This window comes from Anolis sagrei, chromosome 4, assembly GCF_037176765.1.
Source record: "Anolis sagrei isolate rAnoSag1 chromosome 4, rAnoSag1.mat, whole genome shotgun sequence".
In the NCBI taxonomy this organism is placed as follows: domain Eukaryota; kingdom Metazoa; phylum Chordata; class Lepidosauria; order Squamata; family Dactyloidae; genus Anolis; species Anolis sagrei.
Genome location: NC_090024.1, coordinates 49511666 through 49530209, shown reverse-complemented (window position 1 = coordinate 49530209; position 18544 = coordinate 49511666). Strand labels below are relative to the sequence as shown.

General features: G+C 39.2%; 1 protein-coding gene across 1 annotated transcript in view; it reads right to left on the bottom strand.

The window, feature by feature from the left end:
• Positions 1 to 419: 419 nt before the first annotated feature.
• LOC132774854 (epidermal retinol dehydrogenase 2-like) overlaps positions 420 to 18544 on the bottom strand; it is a 29118-nt gene continuing 10993 nt past the window's right edge. Inside the window, 7 exon segments of the mRNA XM_060775348.2 lie at positions 420 to 596; positions 598 to 693; positions 1593 to 1718; positions 3900 to 4044; positions 7326 to 7425; positions 11771 to 11902; positions 15302 to 15648. Coding sequence (XP_060631331.2) covers positions 524 to 596; positions 598 to 693; positions 1593 to 1718; positions 3900 to 4044; positions 7326 to 7425; positions 11771 to 11902; positions 15302 to 15622 — 993 coding nt within the window. The 5' untranslated portion in view covers positions 15623 to 15648 and the 3' untranslated portion in view covers positions 420 to 523.

Below are 18544 nucleotides of genomic sequence, written 5' to 3'. Positions count from 1 at the left end.
TGAGAATAATTATTACTGGTGTTTGGATATCACATTACAGACACACACCACATTTAAAATTCATGTGATTCACTTTCCTGTTTCTGTTGTATAAAATATCTGGGATCCAACAGACTAGCCCAGCTGCCACTGTGCTTTGGAAAATTCAGGCTCACAAGATTATTTTGAGGATAACATGATGCATACCTCAAGTCCTTCAGAAAGAACAAATACAATTTATAGAAAATTTATATTTATTATTGCCACTGTTTAGCATTTTTATTTATAAAAGGTGAAATTAGAAATTTAATAAAATATTTGATATTTGAATGTTATATCCAAAAATGATACTATTCTGATAAAGCATCAATCTATAAATAAAAAGACATTGCAGTAATTAAAATATATATGTAGTATAATTATATTCATATATGACCAACTTGGGTTTAAACTGGATTTTATTTCTTGCAAATTGTAATATCTAGTGTTGATCTTTCAGACATAAACTGCATGTTCTCAGTAGTCAGAAAATAATATAGAAATTCTATACATCTGCTTTACTGTACACAACTGAGTCATGTGAACTTGGAGTTTTTATTGTTGCTTTCTGATGTTCTGTTATCAGTTGTCTTTGTCCGTCCTCTGAACTTATCCATAAAATGGAAAGATCCCACATATTCTCCGGCGAGAAAAAACATTTTCGCTGACAGTATACTACAAAGAGAAGAGAAACAGCATGAACAATTGAATGCTAAACCTTTAAGATATACCAGTATTTACTTGTCATTCTTAAAAAAGAAAGAAAAAAAAGAATTGTTTACAGAAACAGTTTGGCAGATAATTAAAATGGCAATCCGCAGATAATCTAGAGTGGCCAATAAAAGCCTGCCATAACAAAACAGTTTTAACCTGATAACCACAAAAGAAAATTATGACCCTTGCTTGTTGAATAGAAGTCCTTAACCCAGAGTGCGCTTGGAAAACCCTCTCATATCTTTGATCTGCTTGAATAGGAATATAGCTGCTTCCCCATTGGATTTTAAGGCTTATGTAGGATGAAAGGAAGCAATCTGAGTTATCCTGGGCCCAAGCCATACAAACCATAGTAAATAGCCAACATTCTCAAGTCTGTCTAGAAATGTAACCAGTGCAGCCATTCTAAAATCAGCATAATATGCTGCTTACTACTCTGGACAAATATGCACATGTTGCTTTGTGGACCAAATCTATTTTTCACATACTTATCAGAGGTGGCTCCATATATAGCAAATATCACTATGCTTGGGTCCAGTTCTTTTGCAGTCAAGTGCAATTAGCACACCAGCATAAGGTGGGTAAAGGGTTTATGTTTTCAGCCCTGCATAATGCTATGGGTCTCTACAATTTGGCATTGCTTACAATGGGATGGAAATCCTGCAGCTATTTAGTTATCATCATCATCATTACTATTATAATTATTTTGTTGATTTGCAACAAGTGTATCCAGGTCAAGTGGGCCCTGTTCAAATGGATCCTGGTCAAAGTGGACCCTGGTCAAAAAAAGGCTTGGGAACCACTGCTTTAGAACAAGTGGGAATGAGAAAGGGATGTAAAAAGGAAAATGTCACGATTACCTTTTAAGTGCACTGAAAAAGTATATGCTCCGTGGAATATAGACATACACCTGATCCCGCAGCACACCAGAGACTATTTTTTCAGCTGCATACTCTGCATCTAGAATGGGCAGGACACGTGGCCACCTGGTAAGAGACATTACAGAAGCACAGTTCTGGATGGTCAGTCTTTTCCCATTTTCACTACTTTCAGATAAGAGGTCATAAATGTTCATAAAGTACACCTGTTCAACTGACAGGTTTTCAAATTGAAATTTTCTGATATAAGGAACATCCCATTACAAGACCTGTGATAGTGGCGTATTCAAGTTTTTTAAGAGAAATATTTCATACAGTAAATACAAATGTTTATACATGAATTATTACCTGCCTCTTCCTGTGCCTCGTGCTGTCTTCCAAAAAATAAGTTTGGTGACAAGCTACATTCTCTTATTGACAATTTTGCATTTTTGTAAGAATTGAAATTGAACCTGACCACATTAACCCAAGAAAGCTATTTGCTTATCTCAATTTGATTCATTATTTCAGGTGCCATCCCTCCCACAAAAGTGTTCAGAGTTCATCAACATTTTTGGTATTTCACCCTCTTTATTTTTGAAAACCAAAAATAAAGACGTTTTTGTGTTAAGTTTTTGTATTAAGACTCTGCAGAAAATGCTTCAAGAGTCCTCCACAAAAATGAAAATCAGCCTATTTTATATATCCACGAGGGAATTCATTAAAGATTTTCCCTGACCCACTTCTATTTATCATAGGACACTGAAACGGCACATGTGTAATGATATAAGTCTCTATAGGTTATGTGCCAATGTACAACTCAGAACTGGTAACGGTCTTGATTTACAGGTGCTGAAGAGGTGTGAGGTTTGATAATGGACCTAGTGGAATACAGAGCAGTCCTCAAGTTCCTTTACGTGAAAGGCCGCACACCAAAGGAGACATTCAATGAGATGAAAGATTTATGGTGATGATTCCCTGTCATATGATGTACTCAAGAACTGGCATTGTCAATTCAAATGTGATCGGACTTCAGTGGAAACAGCTCCAATTCCAGGGCAATCCCACTCTGCTATTGATGAAAACACCATCCAGCAAGTGGAGGTTGCCATTTTGGAAAATCTCTGCTTAACCATTCGCCACCTAGCCCAAAATATCAAGATTAGTGTAGGGTCCATGGAAAAAATAATCCAAGTCCATCTTCACATGCATAAGGTATCTGTTTGCTGGTTCCCCCAGCTGCTCACACCTTTCCAGAAGCAGGAGTGAGTCGAATGCTCTCAGGCTCTACTGACAATGTGCCATGGAAACCAGGAGGACTTTCTCAACAGAGTGATCACACAGGATGAAAGCTGGGTCCATCACTATGATCCTGAGACAAAGTCCAGTCGATTTAATGGAAGCATCATGACTCACCACCTCCAAAGAAGGCATGTGCTTAACTCTCGGCAGGCAAGGTCATGCTCACAGTATTTTGGGACAAGCACAGAGTAGTATTGATGGATTTCCTAGGAAAGTGTACCATGATCACTGAGGCAAACTATGCTTCACTGCTGTGGAAATTGCAGGAGGCTTTCAAAACCAAGAGACGTGGCATGCACACTAAAGGTGTCTGCCTTTTGCAAGACAATGCACCAGTTCACAACTCACATGTTGCCAAAATGGAAGCATGCTCTTGTGGCTTTGAAATTCTACTGCATCCCCGTTATTCACCCAACTTCGCACCATTGGAATTCCACATCTTTCCAACAAGGAAGTTATTTTTGAAGGGTAAGCATTTTTCAGACGATGAGTCTTTGATTTCCGAAGTCACAACGTGGTTTTTGAAGCAACCTGTTGACTTCTACAAGTGAGGTGTTTACAGTTGCTTATAAAGATATGTGTCCCTAGGTGGCACCTATGTAGAGAAGTACTAATAACTGTTCCAAGTTTAATTTCTCTCAGTCTACAGGAAGTGGGTCAAGGAAAATCTTTAATAAAGACCCCTCACACAAAACATTCTCAGGGTAAAAGGGGTTGCAAGTAGAAAAAAAGTTTAAGAAACCCTAGGTTAAATTACCAGTAGTCAACCTGTGGTGAAAATGTATTCCAAATAACTGCTAAAATGAAAACAGAAAACACGCACTCTTACTCAAAATGTTCATATGCACTCACCAACATATGCACATATCAGTTAGTCAAAATGGACTTCTACAACAACCTGAGAACTACTAAAGCGCCATGGAAATTCCTGTTACATTTCAATTCATCTTCATTACGCAATAAATAATTTTAAGGTGTTCAGCCTGAAAATATATGAAGTTAACTTACTTTGTTTGACAGCCATCAAACATTCCAGTGTTAATAAAATATGGGCAGACAATTGTAGATTTAATACCAGTCTTTCCCATTGTCAACATTTCTACAGCCAGAGATTCAGCGAAGCCAACTGCTGCAAACTTACTTGCACAGTAATCTGTAAAGTAAGAGGAGAAAACCAGAAATATTATAGCAGTACAAGATTTGTGTAAAGCAAGATATATTTTTTCCTACTGGAAACCATTTAAATTTGTCACTATCTTAGGACACATAAATCACACAGGTGGCTGACAGTGAAAGTCTTAATTTTCTTTTGCAACTTAATTTAAAAGCTGGTAATCCTTTTCACAATTTATATTGTTTAATATAGCATTTCCTGAAAAAATTACAATCTTCATTGTCCTTCGCAATCAATCTGTAATTCACTTCAACTTTTATTTTTGTCCTTGCTGCAACAACACATCACATCTTAACACTGGCACAAGAGTGAGAATGCATCTAAGAATTCCTTCTTTAGAGAAATGTATGAACCTACTGTACTATAGTTACAACGTGTTCAGCAAAAGTACTTCTGCCACCTATTCCTTTATGTCTCCCGTTGTATTCTATGATCTGGTTATCAATACTATGTACAAAAAGATCTATTGTTTTTCCAACTAATTCAAAAACTTTGGCAAATGCTGCAGTTTCCTGTCATGAATTTGGAATATTATTTGACAGATTAATTTATTTTCACAGCAGATTTTCCATGGCTTTTTTGCCTAGGAAGATTATGCTCCTAGCAATTGCTTATATCCCAGCTGACTAAAAACATGACATGCTTTGCAATGTTGGTACCCCCATGCAATAACATACTGAGTAAAACCTCAGCAGCCCAATTGTCTTTTTAAAGTCCTTTTCCATTTTACCAAACCAATTTCTGTGAAAATATTATCGCTTAATTGCTTAAAATGTACTATCCAAATTGAGATGGAAGTCTGGATCTTGATGCCTTAACCATGAAGAATCTATCACAGAACACAGAAGGAAGACTTTCTGATTTATGATGGGGTTAATTTAATTCCAGAGGATCTAAATAAATCTCCCAGAAATATTAGGTTAGTTTCAAGGGCTCTTAGTTAGCCTTCTCCAACCAGGTGCCTTCCAAGCATGTTAGCCTATAACTCTCACTAACTTCAGGAAGCTGAAGTAAACTACTTGACAGAACTAAACGCATCCATGGGTTGCTGTATGGCCATGTTCCAGAAGCATTCTCTCCTGACGTTTTGTCCATATCTATGGCAGGCACTCTCAGAGGTTGTGAGGTCTGTTGGAAACTAGGCAAGTGGTTTTTATATATCTGTGGAATGTCCGGGACTGGTGAAAGAACTTGAGGCAAGTATGAATGTTGCAACTGGCCACCTTGATTAGCATTTAATGGCCTTGCAGCTTCAAAGCCTGGCTAGTTGCTACCTGGAGGATACTTTGTTGGGAAATATTGCCTGGCCCTGATTGATTCTTGTCCATTTTTTGGGTGTTGCTCTTTTTTTTACTGTCCTAATTTTGGAGTTTTTAAAGATACTGGTAGCCAGATATTGTTCATTTTCATGGTTTCTTCCTTTCTGTTGAAACTGTCCACATGCTTGTAGATTTCAATGGAATCAATCAGGGCTAATTGCAACATTCACTCTTGCCTCAAACAGACAAATAGTTTTTCTCCCACCTTGAACATTCCACAGATATATAAACCTCACTTGCCTAGTTTCCAACAGACCTCACAACCTCTGAGGATGCCTGCCATAGATGTGGGCAAAACGTCAGGAGAGAATGCTTTTGGAACATGGCCATATAGCCTGGAAAATTCACAGCAACCCAGTGATTCCGGCCACGAAAACCTTCGACAACACATTAAAGGCATCAGGTTGGAAAAGGCTGTTATAAGCTGTAAGGAACAATGATGACACCATTTGCACACTATAAAATTATTTGGAACATCTTATAATGCTGTACTGGATGTTTCCTACTGGAACATAAACTGCATTTCTAGAGTACTGGAAATGGGCTCAGTTGAAATGCTACGGATTTCAGCGACTAGGATTTCAGAAGTAGCATGTGAACTTCTATTGTTTAATTCTGTGAAATGACATTGACACTGGTAGTGCTATACAAATGAATAATAGTGCTAATTATAATTCCTATACACCATGTACATAAATGAAGCATTACAGACGTCTTAAGTACATAGGTAATCTATGAAGCCTGCCTAATGAAACACTGGAAGCAATTTGGGCAGAGGGAAAGGGTAACATTCACTCAGTCTTACTCTTCCGTCACTGTTCAATGTCATGGGTTTTGATTCTGTAATTAAATTATGGCGTATGAGTCTACAACAACCTTTCTCAACCTGGGGGTCGGGACCGCTGGGGGGGGGTCGCGAGGGGGCTTCAGAGGAATCACCAAAGACCATTATAAAACAGTATTTTCTGTTGGTCATGAGGATTCTGTGTGGGAAGTTTGACCCAATTCCATTGTTGGTGGAGTTCAGAATGCCCTTTGATTGTAGGTGAACGATAAATCCCAGCAACTACAACTCACAAATGATAAAAAAAAATTCCCCCCAACCCCTCCAGTATTCAAATTTGGGTGTGTGGAGTATTTGTGCCAAATTTGGTCCAGTGAATGAAAATAGATCCTGCATATCAGATATTTACATTATGATCCATAACAGTGGCAAAATTACAGTTATGAAGTAGCAAAAAAATAATTTTATGATTGGGGGTCACACAACATGAGGAATTGCATTAAAGGGTCACGGCATTAGGAATGTCAAGAACCACTAGTCTACAAGATACTGCAGCAGATTCTACTAATACAACCATTCCTCTTGAAATCTTCCACATTTATATTGACATTAATGTGGTACTGTGAGGGTGCGTCTACACTGGAGTATTACTGCAGTTTGACACCACTTTAACTGCCATGGCTCTATGGCAGTGATTTTCAACCTGTGGGTCCCCAGATGTTTTGGCCTTCAACTCCCAGAAATCCTAACAGCTGGTAAACTGGTTGGGATTTCTGGGAGTTATAGGTCAAAACACCTGGGGACCCACAGAGTGAGAACCACTGCTCTATGGTATGGTATCCTGGGATATCTAGTTTGCTTTGGCATCAGCACTCTTTAGCAGAGAAGGCTAAAGACTTTGAAAAGCTACAACTCCCATGATTTCATATTGTTGAGCCGCAGCAGTTAAAGTAGTGTCAAACTGCATTAATTCTAAAATGCAGACACGTCCTTTGTCTCACCAACAAGTAAGTGCCATATCAAGTTAATCCTTTGATTTAACATCTGGAATGCAACTGTCTCCACATATCCTTTCCAAAGCATGGGTAGGGGGGTGCAGCTAAAATAGTGAAAGTACTGTGTTGTTTGTACTTCCAACACAACTGCTATGTACGAACCTGCTAGTCCAGTGACGCCAATTAACCCAGCTGAGCTTGCAATAGTCACGATGTGTCCATGATTAGTGGCTATCATTGCTGGAAGAAAGGCCTTCACAGTCTAGGAAGAAAACACAGGAAGTCAATCAATGTATTGAAACAGAGGGACACGTGTTTCAACACGTGTGTGCTGCTCTACTAGTTGTGAGATAATAATTTTCCCTGGAAAGCTTCATGAGTCTTATGAGGTAGCCAAAGTATAATTTCACAATCACAATCTCATACTATTTCTTCATCATCAGATAACACTATCATTGTTGATTGAAATCATATTTAATTTAAGAAAGTATTATGAATATTATATCACAAGATAAATTGCCCTCTCTTGTAATCTTCTGGTTACCAATATTAGCTTCTTGAGAGGAGAGCAATGACCAATCTCGACAAAAACAATGAAGAGTAAAGACATCACACTGGCAATGAAAATCCGCATTATTAAAGCAATGGTATTCCCTGTAGTAATCTATAGATGCGAGAGCTGGAGCATAAGGATGGCTGAGCAAAGGAAGATAGACACTTTTGAACTGTGGTGCTTGAGGAAAATTCTGAGAGTGCCTTGGACCACAAGAAGATCAAACCAGTCCATACTCCAGGAAATAAAGCCCAATTGCTCATTGGAGGGAAGGATGTTAGAGGCAAGATGAAGAACTTTGGCCACATCATAAGAAGATAGGAAAGCTTGGAGAAGACAATGATGCTGGGGAAAATGGAAGGAAAAAGGAAGAAGGGCTAGCCAAGGGCAAGATGGATGGATGGTATCCTTGAAGTGACTAACTTGAATTTGAAGGAACTGAGGGTGGTCATGGCCGACAGGTAGCTCTGGCATGGGCTGGTCCATGAGGTCACGAAGAGTCGGAAGCGACTGAACAAATAAACAGCAAATTCACCCATCTACACACAAACACACACTGGATGATTTCTGGGGTATTTTCTAACATTGAGAATTCTAACGTATTTTAGGAAATGAAAAATACCCCTATACTCAAACACCCAGAACCAGCAAACATATTTAAATAAGACTAACATTTCTGCTCTTTGGTTGACAGCTTACTTTGGTGTGAGTATTTGTATGTGTATTGGAGTAACCAATATACCAGTAACTCATGTGTCCAAAACACTACCATTGTAATTTCCAACTGGGAAAAAAACCTTTCTGCCATCTAGTGTCATGACTACAGCCTGCTTGGTCTTCTGGCATCCAAAGCTGGCTTGCTAAGGAAATAGCTCCCTTTGGAAAATAGTACTGCAGCAGCATCAGACTTACACTCAATGTTCCTGGTTTATTTGACATATAATGCCAAAAGAGATATTTATTTCTGAACGGAACTCGTTAATGTTGTCTAAAATCCTTCAGTTGATAGTACTGTGAAATATCTATATGTATGTTTATAAAGATTCTGTGACAAAATGACTTAGGAGCATTAAAATGTTCCATCTGCTAGGATGAGCGTTAAAATAGTTTTCATGTCAAAGCATTCTTATTGATAATATTTAAATAATATAGAAGACATTTAGAAAATATTAATATTCACATGTTTATTTCAGTAGGTTTTTTTTGCTAATTCTTAAAAAGATACTAATGTAGACTTGAAAACTCGTATATTATTTTTTTCTTACAATTAACACTATAACCTTTCTTTACCTTGTAGAAGATTTGCTAAGTCTACATTGGATTTTAGCAATGGTCATACTTTACTCTGTTAGCAATTGAAGGAATAATAATAGATGTGGAAACATTTTAAAAACATAATTGCATGGAACTATTACTGGATTCAAAACAAAATAATATTTTGCAAAGTATTTTGAATATTAGAATCATCACGGAAAAAAATATACAAGTTGCCAAACTTTGCCCAGATATTATAAGAAATTCAATAGTGCCATGTTATGTTGTTGTCTCAAACTCTGTAAGAACAATTCAATTTAATATACAGAGAATAAAGCACATCCCTACTTTCTGTATATTAATGGCCCACTAGAGGGCATCAGCACCAAAATTATAAGCAAAGACTTCCTTGCTGCAAGTTCTGATCACTGCTCACAGATTTCTAAACAGGAATATCAGTATAGCTGGCTTGTTTTAAAAGAACTATGTTAATGAGGAGTATTTTCCAACACCCACCAATGTTATCTGTCTAAAGCTAAATTTAACTTCTGGAGAGTAAAAGAGACAGATTTACTACAGAACTTTTTTTTTTGTTATTCTAACAAAATCCAGGATTTTGTATTTTACCTATACTCAAGAGTACAGGCAGTCCTTGAGTTACAAGCATCCAATTTACAAATGACTCATAGTTAAAAATCATAGAGTTGGAAGAGACCTCATGGGCCATCCAGTCCAACCCCCTGCCAAGAAGCAGGAAAACTGCATTCAAACACCTCCGACAGATGGCCATCTAGCCTCTATCAGAAGAAAGAGCCTCCACCACACTCCAGGGCAGAGAGTTCCACTGGTGAACAGCTCTCACAGTTAGGAAGTTCTTCCTCATGTTCAGGTGGAATTTCCATTCCTGTTGTTTGAAGCCATTGTTGCGCGCCTAATCTCCAGAGCAACAGGAAACAAGTTTTCTCCCTCCTCCCTGTGACTCCTTGTTATGTATTTATTAATGGTTATCATGCCTCCTCTCTGGGAGTGAAGACAACAGGAAGTCAGAGAAACCTATCCCTTGGATGGGAAATTCACTCCTGGAAGAGTTGTCATGGGGAAAAGGTATCACCACTGAAGTTTTTTCCCATACAAACCAAATTTTTCAAAATCAAAATATCACAGGGACAAAAAGTGAGGTGAAATCTTCTGAACAGGGCACAAACAGCAAAACAAACACCACAAGGGTGTTAATCCTTCCCTATGCCATCCAAAGCTATACAGATAGACAGACAGATCGATAGGCTGGAGTTACACTAAAACTGTACCTGTTCCAACTTACATAGAAATTCAACTTTAGAACAAACCAACAGAACCTATGTTGTTTGTAACTTGGGGATTGCCTGTACTTTGCAAAAAGTCCTATGAAGAACAGCTTGACAGACTATATCCCTATGTGGGATTCACCTTGCATCAACACAACCCGCTCACCTCACTCGAGATTGGCTAAAAAACACCTTAATGGACCATTTTGAGGAACGGGCAGTATATGGCTCTTCAGATATTGAACTCCAAAGAAGCAAAAGCCAAACCAATGAAAGTGAGGCGACGTCAACACAAGCATAATTAATGTCAGAGGGGTTTTTAGAGAAGATGCCCGCACTTTTGTTTCACCTCTCAATTTTTTCTTTGATCTATGTACTGAAGCATTTTTGCTTCTTTCTCTCTGAAAAGGTCACTTCCCACTTCTCCCAAATGCGAAGGGATGACTGTTGATCATAAGTTAAACATGAACCAGCAATGTGATGCAGCTGCTATGAAGATGAATGCTATTCTAGAATGCTTTAATACAGTGGTTCTCAACCTGTGGGTCCCCAGATGTTTTGGCTTTCAACTCCCAGAAATCCTAACATCTGGTAAACCTTTTTTTGACCAGGGATCACTTCACCAGGGACCATTTTAACCAGGGATCACTCTCCAACGTTAGTATCAAAAGGGTTTACGAATCAGTTTTTGGTCAACTTTAAATATGTTTTGGTTATTTGGGGTGCTGATTCAGAAAACTGCATTGGATAGACCACATCGTCTCTAGTTTCTGATACAGAACATATGCCATCCAGTAGTCACCATCTGCTTGCCCACAGAAAACCATATTTAATAAGCCTTGGCGCTATAAGAGGGTATTGCGAAACCAGTCGTTTTAGTTGCAATGGTATAGTAATGGTGAGGCTGCGGACCATATTTTAGTTCTTGTGGACCCCTGGTGGTTCACGTAGCACAAGTTGGGAACCACTGTTTTAAATACTTCCAATACTACAATAAGGAGTATGTTACCTTATAGGGTAGAAATAGATTAAATGGTTTTAAGTTACAGGAGGATAGATTTCAATCAAATATTATCCTTTTTCTCAGGATGGGGATCTGGTGAATTAGGATAAAATGCTAGAAAGCCTAGCAAATTTGCACCATATTATGGGCAAGTTAATTCCAACCTCTTTTACCAAAATACTTAAGATACCCTGGATGCCAACAATGGCAGATTTCCAATTTACTGTGAGGAGGCTTATTTTAAAGATTTTTCCCACCCAAATCCTTAAATTGTTAGAGACAATAACTCTCCAAAAAAGGAAATGCCATTCTTTTCTAGCTACCTTTCAATTTAGATTACTTACAACTGTCAGGATAAATCTGTTTAAATTCTGTAAACCATTGAATGCTGTATCTATTTTTTTGTTTCACACCTTCTGTGTGATAGGAATTTACATATCAAAATCCAATCCATATTTGAATGTACTTCTAGAGTTAATTTCAGATCTGTTACCCAGAAGTGTGCCATGATGTTCACTTCAATGGTTTTCTCTATCAGCAAGTCTGGAGAATCCAAGAATTTCTTCCCTGTTACAACGCCGGCATTGTTAATCAGGATACTAACATCACCAACTTCCCTTTTCACCTAGAAGAATGATAGTTGATCATAATGTGTGTCAAAGACATTTTAAGCACATGCACAGTTAAAAAGGATAGCAACTGATAACCAAGATCAGCCCCAATCTAAGAAATTGAAAACAGTAACATGATATTCTTGCTCTCAAATTTCTACTTTTTTGTTGAATTAGCACCACACTCTGCAGTCTAATTATAAGCGCTGTTCCTTTGATTTTTTTTAATTATGTCAGAAGCGCATTGAGGATACAATTATAATACATTAAAAACAAACAAACAAAAGTTAAAAGACTTGGCATTATGCTAAATTTCCTTTGACCAGAAGCTGGCCACTTCGAATGCCTCTGGTGCTTCCGTAAGAAGGTCCTCCATTGTGCATGTGGCAGGGAACAGATTGCATTATAGTAAGTAGTCTGTGGTTTGTTCTTCTCCATACTCACATGTCGTGGACTCCACTTTGTAGCCCCATTTCTTAAGTTTGGCTCTGCATCTTGTGGTATCAGAGCACAGTCTGTCCAATGCCTTCCAAGTCGCCATGTCTTCTGTGTGCCCAGGAAGGAGTTTCTCATCTGTTATCAGCCAGTGTTTGAGGTTCCTGCTACTTTTGGACTCTTGCTTGCTGAGGTGTTCCTGTGAGTATCTTATAAAACTATTTCTTGATTTTAGTCGTTGGCATGCTGGCTGATATCTTAGCAGAGGATGGGCCGGTTGCTACTTCCCAGCAGATGCCAGGTGGTGCAATCCTGGCTAAACAGTATAATTTCTCCAATGGTGTAGGGCATACACATCCTGTGATAATGCAGCATGTCTCATTGAGAGCCATATCCACTGTTTTAGTGTGGTGAGATGTATTCCAAATTGGACATGCGTATTCAGCAGCTGTGTAGCAAAGCATAAGGGCAGATGTCTTCACAGTGTCTGGTTGTGCCAGTAAGGCTTCCTATGATGTTATTTTTAGCACACATTTTTTGCTTGATAATCAAACCGTATAAGTCAGAGCACGGTCCAGAGTAACTCCCAAGAATTTTGGTGTGCTGCAATGCTCCAGTATGATTCCTTCCCAGGTAATCCTCAGAGCTTGAGATGCTTGTCTGTCGTTAAGATGAAAAGCACACACCTGCATTTTAGATTGATTAGGAATCAGCTGGTTTTCCCTGTAACAGACAGTTAGAACACCTAAAGCTTTGGAGAGCTTCTGTTCAACCATTTCAAAGCTCCCTGCTTGAGCAATGATGGCAAGATCATTAGCATAGATGAAACTCTATGTCCCTTCTGGCAGTGGCTGACCATTTGTGTAAACATAGATGAAACAAGAACCCTGGAGCAGGCAATTCTGTCTTCGCCATCTGCTTCTCTGGCCCTGGAACTCAACAAAACGCTCCTGTTTTGTAGCACATTTCCTATGAAGCGGATAAGGTGGCAAAACAAGTAGTGCACAAATAAGAAACAATTATAACTTGTAAGCTGCTCTGAGTCCCCTTCCGGGGTGAGAAGGGTGGCATATAAATGTAGTAAATAAATACATAAATAAAATTCTTTGTGCTATACTAAATGTTCCTTTGTGAAGAAGTGGTATAAAATAGTCATGTGAGTTTTTAAAAAGGCTTTGCACAGAGTTTATGTGACAGCTCTTAACAGGGCTGTAGCCAGAAAAAAAAATGGGGGGGGGGGGATGACGACGACGACTTTTTTTAGCAAATCATAGAATCACAGAATCAAAGAGTTGGAAGAGACTTCATGGGCCATCCAGTCCAACCCCCTGCCAAGAAGCAGGAAAATTGCATTCAAATCACCCCTGACAGATGGCCATCCAGCCTCTGTTTAAAAGCTTCCAAAGAAGGAGCCTCCACCACACTCCGGGGCAGAGAGTTCCACTGCTGAACGGCTCTCACAGTCAGGAAGTTCTTCCTTATGTTCAGATGGAATCTCCTTTCTTGTAGTTTGAAGCCATTGTTCCTTGTCCTAATCTCCATGGAAGCAGTAAACAAGCTTGCCCCCTCCTCCCTGTGGCTTCCTCTCACATATTTATACATGGCTATCATATCTCCTCTCAGCCTTTTCTTCTTCAGGCTAAACATGCCCAGCTCCTTAAGCCGCTCTTCATAGGGCTTGTTCTCCAGACCCTTGATTATTTTAGTCACCCTCCTCTGGACACATTCTAGCTTGTCAATATCTCTCTTGAATTGTGGTGCCCAGAATTGAACACAATATTCCAGGTGTGGTCTAACCAAAGCAGAATAGAGGGGTAGCATGACTTCCCTAGAACTAGACACTATGCTCCTATTGATGCAGGCCAAAATCTTCCATCATGAAGAGTAGTTCAATAACACAACAACAACATTTTTAATACAAAGTATGCAAGGTTAGTAAGGCCAAAAAATAGTTGTTTTTAAAACACCCCATTCCATTTAAAACAATGGAATTATTTGAGTGCTCCTTTGCTGATAAGAAACTGCTAAGCAAGAGAAACATTTGATAATGTGGAAAATCACAGTGATACAAAACATATGGAATGCTACAAGTTAGAATAGGGGCCATGGTATAATCTACAAGTACCATGGTAAAATCTGGGATATGGGTCAGTGGCTTCATAAAAAAGTAGTAATTAATGGATAGATGTTTGTTTGTGTGTGTATATATATGTGTGTGTGTGTGTTTTTCCAACCTACTTGCTTTTTATGTCCATCAAAATTTGAGACCAGGAACATAAAAGCAACCATTATCCAAGGGATACGTCTTGGTTTTTGCTTCCAAGTCTCAAATCTTGAGGAACAGAAAAGCAACTTGGTTTAGAGAATATAAAAGCTCTGAGTCGAGGATTCATTACATCCTTCTTCCTACCCATGACTTTTCTTTAAATTTCACCCTCTCTCACATTATAGCAATTGACACTGATTTGTGCTCTAAATATATAGTAACTTTTTCACAATTAATACAAGCAAAATAGTTCTGCAGTCTTATGGATCACTGATGAAGGATAGAATATATGTGGAGTTTGTTTCCAAAAGGTACCAAATCATTCAGGTGGCAGTACATGGTTGGCTAGGAATAGAATAACATGCACATATCAAAACTTTCAAAATATAACATTAAAAAGGACATTTTAACCAGAGATAAATCATTACTATGGCAAGTAGGCTGCGTGCTTTAAAAAGAAAACCAAAGTGGCAGAATTGTGACAGTGATTTTCTTTCTCTCATATTTCAAGAACCAGAACTGCATTGTTATTTAAATGGAAGATGTGAATGTGAGGGAATGGCTTTGTGGGGCAGAGAATAGTCTTCCCATGCCCTTCCCCTCTGTAGACATTATATTTATTGTTTCATCTCCTGAAATATTTAAATGCCACAACAGCATACCTCAAAGTGCATAATGACCAAACAAAATGTTATGCAAATTACAGAGTTACCTGATCTGCTGTTCGGTAGATCTCTTGCCTTTTGCTGCAGTCACAAATGTAATCATGTACTCTAGAAGCTCCGTTTTTTCTTGCCAGCCTGGCAGTCTCTTTGTTTCCTTCCAGGTTGATATCCCAGAGAACCAAAGTGGCTCCAAGGCGAGCAAATTTTAAAGCCATAAGTCTCCCGATTCCACTGCCAGCTCCAGTTATAAGCACTATCTCACCAACAACATTCTTCTTACGGACAGGGATAAATAATAAAACGACAGCCTCCAGTGAGAAATATATATAGAGGACAATGAATCTCAGTGTTTCCAGGAAAAAATTCATGCTGAGGAAGTTGTTTTTCCAATTACCTGTTGAATAGTGACAAAGATTAGTTAGACCAATTCCTGGCAATGAATGGTAAAGCTATATATCCATCCCAATTAAATACCGGCATTAAATACTGAACACTGTGACCTGCAAGATCAAAAAATAACGGGCAGGTTGAAATCTTAAAGGTCACAGTGACCCTGTTTAAGTCTGACTCTGAATTTCTCTTATCAGTTACAATGATTTATCTCCATTAGGAATTCAGGTCAAAGGATTATGTCACAGCCACTCCAGGGAACTGCAACACTTTCTACAGGTAGCTGCAGGTTCTGTGGGTCACAGCCAAGAAGAGCAGCTAGTTTGGTAAGTGACCTGTGCTTTTGCACCTGCCCAAAAAATGCCCCCAACTTGATAGCATGATCACGTTTTGTAAAAGTAGAAATGGACAAAGGAGAATGTAGGAACGTATTTGTTAATATACATGGAAAGCTATGCTCATACTTACTACTCGTAGCCCCATGCCCAAATCTCCAATGAACACTCCTGATACAAAATAGGAGAGTGTGTCACACCTGCATTCGTATTTCCATGGTACCCACGGTACACTTATGAAACCCACAATGTCAAAGAAGGAGCAAAATCACCCACTTTATGTTCATTTTAGGAAAGTGAAGACACATGAATGCCGGAACACAGATTATGGAGATGCACACAGAGACACACATACCAGGACATGTTTTGAAGCATCTGGACACACATGCAAGCCTGTGGGTGTTTCTAGTACATATTTTGTACTAGTGTTGTTTGGAGTAGAGTACACATTAGAAATTCCAAGGATCTCTCTAGGTCAGTAGTTTCCAACCTGTGGTCCGTGGACCACCAGTGGTCTGCAAGAACTAAAATATGGTTGACGGTCTCACCATTACTACACTGTTGCAACAAGAGTGACTGGTCTCTCGAAACCCTCTTATAGTGCTGAGGCTTATTAAATATGGTTTTCTGTGGGTGAGCAGATGGTGATTACTGGGTGGCATATGTTCTGTATCAGAAACTAGACCTTATGTGGTCTATCCAATGCAATTTTCTGAATCAGCACCCCAAATAACCAAACTGAATCTAAAGTTGACCAAAAACTGATCTGTAACCCTTTTGGTACTAATGCTGGAGAGCGGTCCCTGGTCAAATTGGTCCCTGGTCAAGTGGGTCCCTGGTCAAAAAAAGATAGGGAATCACTGCTCTAGTTAAAGCAGCCTGACAGTATGAAAGGCAGCTCACATAACATAGTGCAAAGTGCACTGCTCTCACAAAAGGAAACCCCCCTCTCAGCCCACAGGGTTTTCCTGGAAACCAAGGCTACACAGAGATGAAATCACCAAGGCTTCAATATCTAAATTCTCCATGCTTACATTCAGCAGTTTCATACTTTCCTTTTGACAATGTGCACCAATTGTTTATGGAAATAATAGATGAGGCTGGTGCATCAGCTACTGTGAGTTTATGAGAAGAGACAAGCACAGCTCCATCATGCCTTTGCCCAGAAGCAGTTGAAAGACCTTGCTCTCTAACCTCACTGACTTGGCCTCAGAGGAAAAAAGAAGCAGGTATAGCCAGCCCTCTGCATCCACAGGTTCTGCACTTACAGATTCAATCAACCACTTGAAAATAATACTAAACAATTCCCAAAAGTAAACCTTGATTTTGCTGTGCACAAAGCAGCATGCTGATGTGTAAGCATATCCTGCTATTGCCCTCTCACCAGTTCACAGATCCTTAAGTCTCTGCAGCACCTGTTTCCACCATTTTGTATAAGGGACATCATTATACTATCCCTATTTATATAACGGCACCTGAGTACCCACAGATTTTGGTATCCACAGAGGATCCTAGAATTAAAGCACAGAGGATATCAAGGGTCTACTGTATAGTTCCATTATGCCTAGACACAGAAGCAGATGAAATGCTCTTCTTAATCTCAACTGTCATCGGCTTGACCTTAATGAGAGAAAAAAAGCAGGACCCAAACCTGTCTCACACTACGAGACCCTTTTCCTTTTGTGTTATGTCTTAATTAGATTTATGCCTCAGGGCAGAAAACTGGTCTTTACTTGTAAAGAATCATGTACAGCAAAAGTGCTATATAAAAGATGGTGGTGATGATGATGGGAGAGACTGGTTAGCATTGAATACAATTGCCTATCCTTCTATAAGGAGTTTTTTTATGTTTCTGTCTCTTATACTTCTGGAACTATTTGTGTGTTGCATCCTAAAACTATGGAGCCCCCAATGGCGCAGTGGGTTAAACCCCTGTGCCGGCAGAACGGAAGACCGACAGGTCTCAGGTTTGAATCGGGGAGAGCGTGGATGAGCTCCCTCTATCAGCTCCAGTTCCTCATGCGGGGACATGAGAGAAGCCTCCCACAAGGATGGTAACATATCAAAACATCTGGGCATCCCCTGGGCAACATCCTTGCAACTTCAAGCTGATCATGGTTTTTTTTTTTTTTTTTGCTTTTTATGGTGTTATGTGTCCAAAAATAAAATCTTTCTGAATTTTTGCAACTTGTGATTCACCAGTATGCCACAATAAGGGCAAGGCATGACCAATTTCCCTAAAGCACCCGAGGTACTCCCCAGAGGATTCATGGGAAAACAGTGGTGCATGCACCATAGGTAGAAATGGCTTCAGCCATAGAAGAAAAGCTGGTATTATCAGCATTACCGCCACTTGGTCTTTTTTTTGACAATATAATCCTTGCTGTATTTTCCCTGTGGAAAATACAGAGCCACACCCTGACTGTTGCCTTTAAAGTTACTAGCATGGCTATATGAACAGTGCAGCACAATGCTATACCCAAATGCCCTGGAAGTGGACACATACTCTTTCCCTAGAGTAAGGGATTCTGGGTAGAGGTGGGCACAGTATTTGTTCCATTTGTT